Genomic DNA, 16,972 nt, shown 5'->3' with positions numbered 1-16,972 from the left:
TTTAGAGCGTACGTGACTATTGAAAATGACACCTGAGCACAATAACGAGAAAGTTTAACTTTGGTCCCTACAAAGCCCGAAGTACTTGAAAGGTAGGTATTTCTAATTTCTGCCATGTTCCTTACTATATTTCGCACTTTCTTGCAAAAGTATGCACTTTCAAAATATATATAACGCAATCGAGTAATTTGCAGCAGAAAGGGAGGCAAAAATCAAACCCATCTGGGATGACTTAGTCAAACAATCGCAAAAAGTATGCAGACCCGACGGACGTTGTAGAGCCTACGTGAAGCAAAGCTTCCACGTAGCGGGTAAAAAAATACTGTAACAAAGTTCATAAACTGCGAGGCGTTTTGTAGCACGTGGTTAGGGGGCGATTAGGCAGTATGCCCAAGCACGGACTTACCTTTTGTATAAACTTGGTGCAACATTCGTAAAATCGTAGAATGAGCCTAAACTCGTAAAGTGTAAGAAAAATTCGGGAGGGTTGGCAGTTCTGTATGTGCAGAGGCACCACCGTTGTGAATATTGGTGGCGTAGGAGATAAGGACCTTTTTTTCTTTCTTCGCAGAAACATGACGGGGATTGCCAAGGCAGCGTTTGCTGTAATCTCCTTGTTGGCTCTTGGGCTAACAAATGTCCGCGGTGAAACGAACCACAAACAGGAGCGCGATGTTGTGGATGCTTTCGAGGTATGCATGTTAAGCTGATCCTGCATTTTGCTGACTTGCGTCTTCCTTGTGAGGTCATTTTACTGCTATGTGCAGAAAGTAGTTGACAGCAAAGTGTCATTGAGTGCAAAAATTAATTTTACGTTGACCATCCATATCAATAGAAACAATGTTGTGCTGCATAGTTTATGTAATGCAGATTTTATTGCACGCTCTAAAACTTGTGTTAGGATAATGTTCAAAGAGCATTTACAGATAGAAGGCCTACCCTTTTAGAAAATACTATGTGCCTGCGCAATAATCCCCCCCCCCCCCCCCCCCCCCCCTTGTCCGTTCCCATAAAAACCACATAGGAACGAACAAGAACATGGTGCAGGACATGTAAGATTTTATTTTAGGGTAGGTGTAGAAAAAAAAGAAACTGCTTTCTAGGGCGCCTCGGTGTAAAGGCGGAAAGCAGCAGTAGTTGTTATTGATACCAAGGCTGGTGCAGTTCATCGTGGTAGATTCTATATTACATTGAAGGGTTCAATTTTATGCACCACAGCATTTAGTCTCTCTCCCCCCCTCCCCAATAGACAAAGTCGCTTCAGTATTGCAACACTGCTTGCTTTTTGTGGTAACAGAACACTGGAAACATGAGTCTTTGATACCAAGAGAGAGGCATGGCTGATGCGAAGTATACAGAAATCTTAGGAATGCGCTGTCTTTATTGATACGTTCCGCATTACAGATTTTTCGAACCATTCCGTACGCTGTTGCCGTTTACGACGTAGACAATGACGGAGACCTCGATTGCCTAACGACAGTTCGAACTGATTTCAGCGAAGAACCCCTGAGTGCAACCTATGTTTTTCTTCTGAGAGGTCTTGGAGGGCATGAATCGTAAGTTTCAATCACATAACCTTGTTAGGGACGCCACGGCAGGCTGCTATCTGAAAAAAAGAAGACCAAATAAGCCAGTTATAAATAATGTATGCAATAGAAGGGTCAACCGGAAGCATGGAGATGTGAATAGTTTTTGAGTGTAGGCGACTAACCAATAGCGGTGACAGGTGATTATGACTGGAAACGGTGAGACAAGAGTCTCCGGGCAGGTGAACATACTAAGTAAGAATACTAATGACCTCATGATTACATTGCGCGAAGTTTTACACTGGCATTAAAATAACAAAAAAGGAAACAAGGACGCGGATGGACGAAGCGCGAACAACTCTTCAATTTTGTTAGTGAACACGTTAGTATACAAATTGACAAGGGTGGGGCGGACACTGATATATCACGTGACAGCGCCAGTGTAAAACTTGCCGCTAGGTAATCATGAAAGGGCGCCAACTAGGCCCTTTAATTGCGGTACTATACCTGGCGACAACTTTCTGTGGCAGTGCAGCCAAGGCTACGGAGCCGAATTACACCTGTTTTACTACGCCCCTGCATGTAGTTCCCTACCGAAATAATCCTTACGTTATGCAGGTAAAATAAAAATGTTACAGTAATTTGCACTTTTTTTATTCCAAGGTAATAATTTAATAATGAAAAAAAAACGCTGTGTCGAAGGTATTTCGTTTCACGCTATTCCGTTTTTTGCGGTTTTCTGGCGTCCGCATCTCTTTTCCATCACCTTTAAACGAATATGGCATCCCCGGGTTGCAGCACGTCAACGTCGCCGGCCGCCGCACGTCCACAGCGTTCCGTGATCCCAGCCACCGTGCATCTGTGGCAAGATTTGTCGAACGAAAAGCTGGTCACGCAGGCCAAGAAAATCGTGTCCAACGTTTACGCACAAGTACGCAAAAGCGACCCGCAGCTGCCTATCACAGGCGCATGTCGGAAGGTGAGCGAGCTGACTAGGGTTAGCGAACGCTTTGTGATCCGGATTAAGCGCGACGTGAAATGTGGCATCCGGAAGTCACTGAAACGCAAACGGCCACGTCTCCCAGTCGCAGACACCAATGCCAGAACCAGAAGAACGAGACTGCAATTTCACGACAGTTTCTCCCTCGCCGCTCTACGAAGAAAAGTGCACCAGTATTTCCTGCGAAATGAAATTCCGACAGCCGCAAAACTTCCTCGAGATGTGACCAGTGATAGTGACATGAATATGCCTAAAATGTGTGTACGTGCTGCAAAGGCTGCTCAATGACGCTGGATTTTCTTTTCGCAAACGGAAGAGAAACTCTCGAAAGAAACGACATAATCTTGGGCGGTGGCAGTACTTGCATACCACCCGGGAACTTCGCACCCAAAAGTGGTATGTACGATAATCGACCCTTTTTGCAAGTTTTATAGTGCATGGACAAAAAACTGATTTTAGGGGCGAAGCTCCTTATGGCGGCACCCGTTCCGTCCCCGTAGTAGTAGTAGTAGTGCGTAACCAGTCTGAGAAAAATGAGAAAAAAATTCCGAAGTTGTGTCCGTAGCGCGGAATCGAACCAGGGACCCCTCGCTTCCGAGCGCGCGGCGTTAGCCCACTACGCCACGAAGCTTTTTTTTTTTTTTTTTTTTATTTAATGCCATTTCACAAACACAAACAAAATTGATCAGATACACATGTACATATTGTAAATACACCAGCCACAACTCGGCTGGTGTATGTGGCTTAAAAATGTTTCACAGAAGCCAATTGATCCAATACAGGTAGCCATTCTGGGGGTTCACATTGGGCTCTGAACAAGTCTCGGGTGTAGATAACACTCTCAACAAAATAGTGTCTTGCTGAGTGAATTTGTATATGGGCATGCCTAACATCCATCCTGGTCTTCCATACGCTATGCATACAAAGCAACATTAGCATATCACTCGGCACTTCCCCTGTATCCGCACATGGAAGAAACCGGAGTCCAAAAGGGCTTAATGGCAATTCTTTTTTAAGAGTTCTTTGCAAGACATCCCACAGGAATACGGCATCGTGGCAGTCTAGAAAAATATGTTCTATTGTTTCCGGTTTCCTGCAGATTAAACAATTTACTGACCAAGGTACAAACAGACCTTTACTTTGTAACCATGGCTTGACAGGGAGAGTGTCGGTATGTATTTGAAAAAAGAATGTTTTAACTGAGGGCCTGATCGGCATTTTTTTAACACGCTTTAACACATCGCGTTCAGGACCTAGCTTGTAGACAGCTCGATAGACAGGTGTTGGTAAGAATACATCAAGAATATCACAATACAAACGCTTTTTCGTAACATCAGACAAGTATTCATATGAAAACCTTGCCTTAAGCAAGCGTATAGACATTACCACTTCACGCAAATAAGAACTAAGCGGTCCTGCTTTCAAAGAAAACGATGATACAACAAAATCAGATAGATAATTCTGTAATCGTGCTTGGATCACAGTTCTCAAAAATACATCAGTTTGATCCCGCACAAAGAAGAATCTGCTCACCAACTGCTTGAAGAACAGATGCGAGAGCCCTAGTCCCCCATTTTTCACCTTATGAAACAAATTGCACCGGCTGGTGCGCTCCCACTGCGATCCCCATATAAAAGTCGCGAATACTCGGTGGAATTTTTGAACCGAACTTCTGGTCATGGTCATCACTTGCAACACGTAAAACACTTTGGCAATTAAAAAAATATTGCAAACGGAAGCTCTTGCAAATACTGAAAAGTTATGGCCACCCCATTTATCGGTAGTACTTTTAACACGTTTGTTTTCCTCAGACCAATATTCTTCCGCATTTCGGTAATAATTTAGTGGAATTCCAAGGTACTTTCCTGGGGAAGTTGTCCAATTCATATTGCCGTACACATCGGGTGTGCTCTCCCAGATGCCATGCCAAAATCCAAGGCATTTCGGCCAACTGATCGCGCTACCTGTTGCTGTGCAGAAAGCTATAGCTATTTTGACAACTTCTTCCACGCTTTTCTTATCAGTACAAAACACAGCTATGTCGTCCGCATACGCTAGAACCCTAATTTCACTGCTCAAAAATGTATAGCCTCGAATACGCGGTGTTGCAAGTAAACCTAAACAAAAGGGTTCCAGGTAAATCGCAAAAAGAAGAGGAGACAAAGGACATCCTTGTTTCACGCTTGACCGCACAGGAATTGAATCACTTAATTCTTTGTTAATCACTAATTTGGCTGAACAATCATGATACACCATTTTCACACCTTCAGTAATCACAGATCCAACATTTACATGCTCCAGCAGTAAAAACAAAACTTCATGTACAACTTTATCGAACGCTTTATGCAAGTCTAACTGAATCATGGCCACGCGGTCATGCATTGCGTCGCAACATTCCAGAATACTTCTAGCTATGTGTATGTTTGTAAAAATTGTTCTACCTTTAATACCACACGTTTGATGCGGGCCAACAAGGGACTGAATAACGCTTTGGAGCCGTCTAGCTAACACCTTCATGTATATTTTGTAATCTGTATTGGTCAAACTAATGGGACGGTAAGACTCAACTGAAAGTAACTTTGCAGGGTCATCAGTTTTGGGGATCAGTACTACATGCGCTGTCCTAAAAGAGAGGGGTGCTTGCTTTTTTTCATAACATTCAGTGATCACTCGATGTAAAGCCATTGCCATTTCTGTTTTAAAAAACTTGTATATGGCTGCACCCAATCCATCCGGCCCGGGTGACTTGCCGTTACTTAATTCATCTATTGCCGCTTCAATTTCTGCCACAGTAATTTCAGATTCCAATGACTCTCTAACCGTGTCTTGTAATCTCGGCATAAGGGACAGAAAGTCAACTAGGAAGCGCTTGGGGTCATCAATTTTTTGGCCAAGAAGCTCTGTGTAAAATTCAACGAATGCAAGTGTTATCTCTTTGCTTTCTTGGGTAATTTTGTTACGATATCGAATTTCATTTATCGCTTTATTTGCTGCATGCTTCTTTTCTTCACTAAGCACACGATTAGTGGGCGTTTCGCCCAGCCACAATCTTTCAGTACGCGCCCTTATCATTGCGCCGCGGTACTTATCTTCATCGATCAACTCGAGCTTTGCTTTCACCTCTTTTATTTCTTTTTTAAACGCTCCAGGCACTTCATTTTCGACGCCTAACATATACTCCAGCTCACTGCGTAACTGTTTTTCTTGTTGCCTTTCCTTGTGACGTAATACACAGGCTCTATCAATTGCAGCAATTTTTATATCACATTTAAACTGTTCCCACACTGCTATGAAGCTGTTAGTTTCAGTATGAAGGGCATTTGAAAGGCATGCTTTGGCTCTTGTGACAAATACTTCATCTTGCAGCAGTTTCTCATTAAACTTCCATAGGAACCAGTTAAACTTCACAACCTTTCGTTTTTCGCCAATGGTAACCGTTACCAAACAATGGTCACTAAAACTAAGGTGTTGTGTTTCATAAGAGGAGCATAGTGGTACAAACTTCGCCGGTATGTATATTCTATCTAGCCTCGCATGGGAGTCACCTTGAAAATGTGTATATCGTGCTTGGCCATCTCGTGTCATGACATAACCAATGTCCTCAAGCTCTCTCTCAATCACAATTGCACTCAAAAGCTCAGCGCTTCTATCGCGCACATTGAGACCCGTTGTTTTGTCCTCAGCTCTACAGACGCAATTAAAGTCCCCTAGAACCACAATATTTCGTTCTGTTTTCAAAAACCCTTCAGCATACCTGAAAAAAGTTTCACGTTCATGCATTTTGTTTGGTGCGTAAATGCACACAGCACGCCACTGTAATCCAGAAAAAACAAAATCACATGCAACCAGTCTCCCACTATCGCAGGCGGACACTTTTTCAACAACCGCGATGCTATTGCGAATAAAAATGACGCAGCCTCCTGACCGTCCAACAGCGTGGCAAACACATATATTGTATCTAGAGCGAAAAATTTGAACCATTTGTTCTGTTTGCTCCTCACTTTCAATTTTTGTTTCTTGTACAGCCAGAAGGTCAACGTCATTTTCCAAAAGAGTGCGACTAATCTGACATTGCCTCCTGCGCGAACACAGTCCTCTCACATTCAATGTCGCAACGCGAAGGCTAGATTGAAAGTTAGTCGCCATTTCATGGAGGTTGCTTGGCCAGGCGTCCTACTCACATCGCAACAGTGGGTTTCTTGGCATCCTCGTTGAAGTCGTCTGGAACGTCACCTCCGCTAGTGCGGAGGCGTTGTAGGGTTCACCCTACGGTCAGGCGGCAACTTTGGCTTCGGTTGAACCGAAGACCGCCGCCCAGTCGACGCCTTCGTTGGAGGCTCGCCGGTGCCGGACGCACTCGCTTTCCCTATGTTGTCGGAGTCTTCGTAAGGCCGCTTTGCAGCGACGCTTCCGGTCGTGAGCATCTCGGCGTCCGTTACCTCCTGGTCGGCGTCTTGCGCTACTGACAATGACGTGTTTGCGGCCTTCGATTCCGCGTCATCTGTTGTAGTCTCTGGCATCGTTTCCGATGCTGCAGCCGAGGGCTCGGCACCACCATTCGCTTCCTGAACAGCTCCTGAAGAAGCTTCAGGGGGCGTTGCAGCAGTCTTCGCGCCGTCGTTGTATTCCCTGCTAGCTTCTTCGGCATCGGCGGCGTCCATCAGGTGTTCTGACACAACGTCGCTACGGAGTGGGCCCGTAACGCTGGCATAAGAACGCACGCACTGGGAGTCATCGTGGCCGAAGCGCCGACAGATCCCACATCGTGGAACGCGGCACTCTCGTCGGATGTGTCCGGTGCCACGGCATCGGAGGCAGAGCGGCGCTCTGCCAGGAACGAAGACGAGCGCCATGTCTTCGGCAACACGCAGCTGGTGAGGAAGGTCATCCACTGTAACGCCCACCTTTAATTTCAGCGTCACCGAGCGGGTTGTTGATCCTTTGTCGATGCATCCCTTGACCTTCCACTTGTCTCTGCTGATTTCCGTAACTTTTCCAAACGGCGCCAAAGCCACTCGCACGTCATCGTCCGGTACGCCATGAAGCAGCCAGTAAAGCTTCAGTCGGACACCTTGATCGCGTGGGTCGATGACCATGCAGCGGTGATCTTTAACGTTGAACGCATCTGCCGCTAATATCTTCTTCTTGCCTTCCTCATCCTTAAACGTCACTGCCCACAGGTGATTCATTTGGTATGCCCCGAGGGCAACCACTTCCGGCAGCAATGAGAGACGCGCAAGGCTGTCTCGGACATGCTCGACTCGATATGGCCTGGCTTTTACATCACCATGCAAAAACACCGTGTTTAAAACAGACGCACCTGTGGGCAGATGAGGCAGAACAACCTGGTAATCTTCAGCCGGCTTTTCAGTACACCTGATACCGCGGCCCACACGGGCCGCTGAAACCTCCCCTACAAGGGAGCACATGATGACACGTCCGAACGCTGCGAACGCCGAACGCGACTCCCCACTACGCCACGAAGCGGACATGGACAAACGCACCACGATGGCTATAAATACCCAAAATTAACGAAAGGCCGCGTTTCTAGCGCGTTTCTAACGCGTTTGTGGTAGCGCGTTACGGCCCGTGTAAGAAGCTGGTGTAAGACGCTGTGGCCTCTCCGCCTTACCTTCAACGCGTTTCGAACGCGCTGCCCAAGGCGGTGGCAAGTCAAGTTCAATTCGAGGAGCGTTTATGAATACGGGGGGTATACTCTCTCAGCAGTCATGTGATGGCGTCGGCAAACGCGGTGCACGTTCCGGCATGTGTAAATGGCTGCGTAAGACGCTGTGGCCGCTCCCCCTTACTAGAGAGTACTGCACGTTTCTAACGCGTTTGTGCTAGCGTCCCCTTAAGCGGGAGATCCGATGATTCCCTCCGGAGCTTCGCCCACTCATCATCATTCACCTCGTGGATCTGCTGTCATTTTTTATCACCCCGTAAACGTGAAGCTTTAATTGTTCCGTAAAAATATTTTTTTCGAGACGCAAAAGACGCGAACTGCGTTTGGCTGTAATTGTTAGTATAAAAATGGTAAGGCCCAAGTTTTCGCTGCTCACAAAAGCGTTGTGTACACGAACGCAAGCGTTGTTGCTTGACAGTTCGGTGCGTTGTTTATCCTCGCGGAACCGACATTAAGGTTAGCGTTGCAAGTGGTGGCGTTTTTTGTGGCCGCATGTCGTGCATCACCACAATTAGATGCCCGCTGTGCTGCTCACGCCAATCACCTGGCCAGCGTTTGTACGCTGCGCAGAATCATACGCTGCGCTTATTGCGTCTCACGAACATGTAGTGCCTGTTCTTCATTCTGGGGTTTTACGTGCCAAAACCAGTTCTGATTATGAGGCACGCCGTAGTAGAGGGCTCCGGAGTAATTTTGACCACCTGGGGTTCTTTAACGTGCACTACAACGCAAGCACACGGGCGTTTTTGCATTTCGCCTCTATGCAGTGCCTGGATATTGCTTGATCATAATAGCTGAGCAGTGCAAATTCACTCAGTCCTTCGCCCGTCTTGAGATATTGCGAGCTGTGCATGCCTGGCGACATGCTTCAATTCTTTTCTTGTTTGTTTCTTTTTGCGGGCACATATACATACCTTGACGAAACTTGGGTCAATGCTGGGCATACAAAGTAAAAGGTCTGGGAGGATGTGAAAGTCGTTACAAGTGAGGATGCTCATCGGGAAGGTTTGACAACAGGCCTTTGCGCACCCAGCGTCAAAGGCGGCAGGCCGATCCTATTGCACGCAGGTAGCGAGGATGGCTTCGTAAATGGTGCTTGCCTAGTTTTTTGAGCAATGAAAGCAGCTGGTGACCACTACAATGAAATGAATGGGCCATGGTTTGAAAGTTGGTTTGCTGAGCAGCTTCTACCAAACATCAAACCACCAGAGTTATAGTAATGGACAACGCACGCTACCACGGTGTTCACCTCGAGAAAGTTCCGACAGAATCAACTCGAAAGGTTGACATTCAGTCTTGGCTAAGCGAGAAAGGTATCGCGTTTTCTCAGGGTACAGTTAAAGGCAGAGTTGCTGGAGCTCGTCAACCAACTCAAGATATCTTCGGCCTATCGCGTGGATGTGGTTGCAAACGCTGCCCGTCACGACGTCGTGAGGCTTCCTCCATGACTCTGCTGGTTGAATCTGATCGAACTGATTTAGAGCCAGGTGGAAGGTGATGTAGCGGCTAACAATACCGTATTCACCCTTACAGCTGTCGAAAAGTTGCTGCAGGAAAGCATCAATGTTGTTACGGCAGACAAGTCGCTTTGGGCGTGTTCTCATGTTCAGAGGATTGAAGAGGAATTCTGGCAGCGTGACGGCATCCTTGACTTAAGCCTCGACAGGCTTGAAATTTCACTCGTATCAGATACGAGCAGCGAGAGTGATACGAGTGACAGTGAGATGAGCGGAATGGAAGAGTCACTGTTCGCGGAAGCCTCCGCAACACTGTGTTTTGTGCTTGGGCTTCTGCCTCAAGATTTTGCTAATCACACGGCATATGAAATAATTGACTGTGAGGTTTTACGCCCCACATCCACAGTATGATCCGAAGGAACAGCGTAGCGCTCCACCCTGGAACAATGTGTACCACTTTATGTTTTTACTGTTAATTTTGAAAGCTTCCCCTTTGGCTTAACCAAGTGGGCGTGAAAAAATACGTTCTTTGACGTGCACCAAAATTTAATGTGCGGGCGCTCTTACATTTTGCCCACATGGAAATTTGGCCGCAATTATCGAACGCGCAAGCTTGCGCTTAGCAGCGCATACCTGCTAAGCAGTCGTGGTGGGTGCAGGACATGTGCATTTCGATGGCGGACATAACAGTGGTGGGAATAGCTATGAATAGTTCTGTAATGCTGCAATCATCTGGAAAGAAAGTTTGTATAAATAAAGACGTTGACTTTGCTCCTTGTAATGAAACACATCGCATGGCATGTCGCAGCGCGGCATGCCGCGCATTCATATATAGAAAGCGCGGCAAAGCGCATGGTCGGAGGCATTTTCCAAAAGTTGCAGAAATAGTGTATTTGGCAGAGGAGTTTAACTGAAATTGAGTTTGTACGTAGCTACAACGGCGATTTCTTAAAGTTTATAGTTGCTCGCGAAATAAACAATTTTTAAGTATTGATATATAAAATATATCAGCTTTCCATAAATATGATGCGATATACGTATGATTAATCTTTACAATGCCTTAACACGGCTAATATATATTCCCCACATGCATGCACGAAAGCAGTCATCGAAAACGCCCAGTTGCGGAAAGCGCTGGCGCAACCGAAACCGAAAACCAAAACCTCTAGCCAGAGGTTTGCACTACTTGGCGCTTAATTACTTGTGTATATGCTCCGCCCACGTAGCCTTCGCTGCACTGCCACAGTAAGTTGTCGCCAGCTATAGTAACCTCGTGTCATGGCTGGCAATGCGAGAAAGCTAAAACAATATGGCGTTGCTGAATTCTATCTGATGAAACGTGTGCACGTGTCCTATCACTATCAACAAGTTGCATTTTGTTTTCTGCGGAGAAGTGCACCTCGTGCATGTGAAAAGCCAGAAGTTCACAAATACTCAACCGAAGTTCAGAAATGTTTAGAAAGGATGCTTTATCCTAATATATGTAGCATTCTTTTGTCTAAAGATGCTGTAACGCAAGAATTTATCAATTACGGATCTCAGCACAAGAATTTCGAGTACTTATTGATATATTGCACATTCGGGGATTTACCGGTACACCAATGCGCAATAGCGATAGCTGAAGTTTCGCCGCATGACATATATAAGTGACTTTATCGTCATTTGTGAGTGATGTTGCACATTTGTAAGAGCACACGTGCCCATTCGAGCGGCCGTGCAGCCCTGAAGCCAGAACACACGTTCGCACCAACAACCCTATTTAAGGCAAACTTTCTACAAAAACAAGCAAGTAGAATAAGTGCGGAAACGATGGGTGAACGATATACGTAAGGAAAGATGAGCCAACTAATGTTGTGTCCGGTATACAGCATGCGTTTATGGCCAGTTTGCAGCTTTAGGTGCCGACTTGTGGGTGTCACTTCTAATTCTGAATATAATGATAAAGTATTCGTATGAAACGCTCGGACGTGATGTCTCGGGTGCTAAGGCGCAACGTTAGTACAGCAGTTGTCAATGATCAAATGGATTTGGGCTGGTGATCAAAGGGTCGTCGATGAATAGTGAAGAACACTAAATCGATCACACCTGTTGTAGGCCAAGCGTAGGCCTTTGTAGACGAAGCGTCTGTATGACTAGTATAATGCGATTGCTTTTTAATGCATAAGAATTTTTGGGCTACTTCCCTCGGAAATCTGTCCTTCCGTCAGTCCGTCCGTCTGTCTGTCTGTCCGAAACGCGGGGCGCGCTGCGTTGCATAGGCATACATGGGGTCCTATGGAGGTATATATACTGATGCGTAATAACTAGGTATAGCAACTGAGATTTGTGATTATCACTATGTATATAGAAAGTACTGAAAAGGTATTTAGGAAAACTGAGGTTGCCAAAACACTAATAGCAATAATTACGTTGAGTTTAGCTAAGCCTAAATAAGAATCTTTAAGACAACGAAATATAAGGAAGCCTAATGAAGAATAATCAGTTATTTATTATTATTTATTCAATTATTATTAAATAGCGTAATAAAGAGTAACTGTAATGTTAAGCTAAGTGTGCCTACTTTCGATTGAGAAACATAAAATGGATTAAATGGAATCAAGATTACTAAAAGTAATTGAAAACTCCCTATTCCTAATTAAGAATAATTAGATTACATTATTGAAGCACAATCAAGATTGATGTAGGGCAATGGAAATTTTCACAATGCATTACTAGTCCTAATTCAGAATAATTACTATGACACTTATTCTGCCCAATAAGAATAATTCCGACAGTTAGGTTCACCATTTAGGGAATTGCAACACATCATTGCAGTACTTACAGCACGTTGCATCATCCTTCACACAGTGAGCCGCAGTGTGTGTATCCGGGCCACTCATTCAATCATTCGTTCCTTGAGTGCAAGCTGAGCGACTGGAAATAATGCTTACGCATTACATGACAAGTCCAACTAGGGAGTTTCTGCAGTAATATATTTATTTCAACTGTCATCACTTTCAAAATCTATAAGCTGCTGAATTATTCTTCGCTGCTTAAATGACGAACAATCACACTTTGCATCCACGATTCTGCCCCGCATTCGGTATCGGATACGAGGGAATTACTTGTGCTTCGTTATACACACGTGACAGAACATGACTTTTGCAAGAGTGTCAGCATCAGTGCATAATGGCAAAATTATTGGGTATTACATAAGCAGACTGTTGTGGGATTACTTATGTTGGTCAATGACGTCTGGATTCTTGTTCGCTGTCTTCAATAAGACAAGATATTGCCGTAAAACCGTAAGAAACACGACAATGTTGATAAAAAGATGCTAAATTTGGGTCAAGGGAATCGACATTGTGTCAACATGACTTCAGAGATAAATTGTCATGGTTCAACGTATTCAGCATGGCGTGTTTTAGGCTACAAAGCGTGAACAGTTCATGCCTATGTGTAAGATAAACAAACAGGACAACAATGTAGAAATTGTCCCATTTTTCTTGCGTGTATCGCATGTTCACGTTAGATATCAACCACGCTGTGTATCAAAACGTTATGAATGGTACAAAATAAAGATGTAGGAAGTAATTATCTGTGGTTAAAATGGAGACACATGCATTGCTTAGAGTTAGTGAAGTGCTAAATAGTGCCCGGAAATGCACTCTGTGACGACATTATTGATGCAGCAGGAATGAACTACCACGCGAATAGCGAAATTATAATTCTTACGAAACACAAGGTCAAGAGCTCAGCTATTTGTATCATTCAGGAGTGTCCCCTTAGATCGTTCCTGAAAAAAAAAAAAAAAACGTTCTCTGTAAAAAAGTAATAATTCTCCAGCTTATGTGTTCTTACTTTAGAAAATAACGTCAAGTATAGATAACTATGTTTAGGAGGTGACTGGCAGGCCTCAAGGGCACAAATGTGTTTGAAAAAGAAAAACATGAAAAAATCGCTGATGCGTGTGCCTTTCTTTTGTAAGCAGGACTTTAGCACGCACAGATTTTTTAAAACATTAAGCATTTACCATAACCATCTCAAAATCAAATAAAATGCTAGAAATTTCAGCAAAGAAGCTTTATTTTTTTTCATTGCGTGTCCATTTGCAATCGTTCATATGCAAAAAGATTTGATAATTATTGCAGACGGAACATTACATATCACATCAAGCCTGGACCGACACCTGACAGAGTACCCTACACTATGGACGATGGTAAATATTGCAGACTTGGAATTTCGGAGTCGTGTACATACTTGTTAAATTACTTATTGCTCATTACGCGGGAATTAAGATTTTAGTCATGAAGAGGAGATACCTAACGAGATATCAACTTTTGCGACATGATGTTCCACTCTTCCTGCTTACTAATACTAGTATTTATCACTAGACCACAAATTCATTGCGGCATTCCACATTTTATGGAAGATCTTCTAAATGTGAAAGACTAAGAGCAAATATAAGAGCATGTGTCAGCAGGTTTACGGAGGGCCGAAGTTGGTGACTAATAGGCAATTTCTCTAAAAAAAGCATGAGGTGAAATAAACACGCATAAACCAATAGCACCTAACGACTCAATTCTAAGCTGAATCTGGCATTAATTTAATGTTAGTGGCTGAGACAGGTAGGAGTCATCATACTCGGCCAACTTTAAGTATAAAAAAATTAAGTAGATCCCACGCACTGTGGGAATCGATATAAGCGAAGCTTTCTGTGCTGTTCGCTTTGATTGACGACGATTAGCAGCGGTGTTGATGGCGAACATGTCCCTTTTTTTTCAACGTTTACTCCAACACCAGAGTGTTGAGCTGATGTTAAACGTTAGGTTGCGTGCACCACTGCTGTTTGTCTGCCTAGTACACAGAACACACAAGGTGGATGTGCTCGCTTAAAGCATTGTTGTGCGCCATACTTCGTAACCTCTGAGAGGGTTGAGCATATTCATTGCCTCACATGGCACATCGCATCGTGGCAGAAGTATTAAACTTTAATTGAATTATGTGGCTGTACATGCCAAAACGACAATAGGATTAGGAGGCATGCGGTAGTGGTGGACTCCGGATTAATTTTGACACCGTGGTGCTCTTTAACGTGTCCATAAATCAAACTGCACGAGCATTTTTTATTTCGCTCCCGTCAAAATACGGCTGCTGCTGTTCGGGACCAAACGAGCGACCTGCCATAGTCGGAAAGCTACCGCGGGGGTCACATAAGTGTTGGTAGAGGGTTTCACAGTGGGGCATAGAAGAAATATGGTACAGTGTTTTGACAGCGAAGATAAACCATGTAACGATCATCAAGGAGAGCTTATATGAAAGACAGAGATTCTTTCTGGGGGTTTTACGTGCCGAAACCAATTCTTATTATGAGGCACGCCGTAGTGGAATGCTGCGGAATTATTCAGACTACCTGGGGTTCTTTAACGTGCACTACAACGCTAGCAAACGGGCGTTTCTGCATTTCGCCTCCATCGAAATGCGGCCGCCGCGGCCGGGATTTGATCCCGCGACATCGTGCTCAGCAGCGCAACGTCTTAGCTGACTGAGCCATCCCGGCGGGTGAAAAACAGAAGTTGTGTCTAGCACGATAACAGCGTGCTATCGTGATAATATATTTCCCGAAAAATACAGAAGCTGACAATCCTCAGCGTATGGCAACAGAACAAGATTAAGGCTAGATTTCATGATAGTTACACTGGATGTTCGATGAGTGTTAGAGAGTATGAAACATGCCGTGGCGCGCTGCTATATTAATGAAACGCGTTCTAGCACAACAAAAACCTAAGCAACATAACGAAGCCCGTTATTCAAATCTGCTCACTGGAAGGCAGCGATCCCTGCCTTTCCCTTATCATTACTCTCTGTTTCTTAATGTTCGTAAGTGAATCGCCATTCAGTTCACCTAGTATAGGTGGTCGCTCGTTAATACCTCATGTAACGAAAACATGTTATATTATTACTGCATTATTTGCAACCATACTACCTACGAGCCTTACTTTGGCGTCGTTGTGTATTGGAATTAAGCAATAACTCGATCGGACATGTGTCGCGTACACAGTTGGCGCAGTTTCTCAAGCTACGCATGACGCAATCGGCGGTAAATTTAGCCTCTCGCTTGAGGTTCACAGGTGCATGGCTGGGTAGTACGTTTGTCGGTCCGAGCGGGAGTGATAGCGTTTTAGAAAGCTCACGCTGCCATAGTAGTTATGATCCATCAAACTGAAACCTATGCTCAACAGGAGTCATAAGGCTTACAAGTGCGGAATTTGAGGCACAACTTTGACAATTGTTTGGCTATAGTGTCGCCGCGGTCAACATGTAGGACCAAGAAATGGCGGGAGAGACTCGCGCAGCATGACATCACATCGGCAATATCGCAGCCATGGAAGTGTAACTACCCGATGGAATGCGCTTCGTCATCAGAGTGGTGTACATCAAGCAGCAGCAGAACTTTAATGATGTGGCTTCATTATTCACCGGGTGGCTACTCAAGTACTACGACATGATGCCATTCTTCAAGCTAGACGGGGAGCCTGATGTACCACTGGTGCTGACAGGTGATTTCAACATGTCTTCAGCAGGCTGAGATCTCCTGTGCGAGCATACCTAAATCAAAATTTTAGCCTGTAGCTGGCAAACGATACCAGCCAACAAGCCACCGTCACTGATGCGTATCTTGGCTCAATTTTCATGCGCCGAATTGACACCGTCTACAGGCCCTACGTGCCGTACTTTTTGCCACAAATACAATGTTTCCACCGCAGAAAACACATTTCTTATTTGGTGACGAGCCAAAGGACAGGATGTGGGTTGCATGCCAGCAACGAGCCACTAGAAGGCAAGTAATGTAGGTTTGTTCTAGACACGGGGCTATCCGGAAACGCATCATGGATGGAATACCTCGTGATATCGATTCATCCACATTGGACAGCTAGATTTGCGTCGGGCCACATCAGTGTGGAAGATGCTTTCTGTCTTCAGGCGAAGCTCGCCGAATTAGTCTACGATGAAGGCGGACCAGGCCATCTTCCCCTTTGGAACTTCCCTCGAACTCATGAAAAACCAAGGCCCCCTTAAAGGACATCTATACACACCTCTAACGCCTAAGGCAATTGGGACATTTTCTCTTTTTAACACGAAGGTGTTTTATGCCGGGGTCCACCAAGACTTCACTGACGTATTTCCGTCACGGAAATACGTCATAGAACATAATACAAAGAAAGAAACCAGAAGAAAAAGTTCCACAAACATGCAAAATTAGGGAATCGAACACACGACCTTCGGTCCGCCGACGATTAGACGCGGAGCGTTAACCTACTCC

The 16,972-nt window shown here is 44.8% G+C and overlaps 2 protein-coding genes across 2 annotated transcripts in view; one reads left to right on the top strand and one right to left on the bottom strand.

The window, feature by feature from the left end:
- The first annotated feature begins 571 nt into the window (after positions 1–571).
- LOC119441792 (uncharacterized) overlaps positions 572–16,972 on the top strand; it is a 45,039-nt gene continuing 28,638 nt past the window's right edge. The window contains exons 1-3 of the mRNA XM_049661626.1: positions 572–692; positions 1,405–1,556; positions 13,800–13,867. Coding sequence (XP_049517583.1) covers positions 576–692; positions 1,405–1,556; positions 13,800–13,867 — 337 coding nt within the window. The 5' untranslated portion in view covers positions 572–575. The remainder of the gene's footprint in view (positions 693–1,404; positions 1,557–13,799; positions 13,868–16,972) is intronic.
- On the bottom strand, positions 5,786–7,975 carry LOC119440404 (uncharacterized). The gene has a single exon (XM_037705315.2). The coding sequence runs from the start codon at positions 7,953–7,955 to the stop codon at positions 6,765–6,767; it is 1,191 nt and encodes a 396-aa protein (XP_037561243.1). The 5' UTR covers positions 7,956–7,975; the 3' UTR covers positions 5,786–6,764.

The sequence above is a fragment of the Dermacentor silvarum genome, chromosome 2, assembly GCF_013339745.2.
Source record: "Dermacentor silvarum isolate Dsil-2018 chromosome 2, BIME_Dsil_1.4, whole genome shotgun sequence".
NCBI lineage: Eukaryota > Metazoa > Arthropoda > Arachnida > Ixodida > Ixodidae > Dermacentor > Dermacentor silvarum.
Note: the sequence above shows the minus strand (reverse complement) of the source record. Positions and strands in the feature narration are given on the sequence as shown.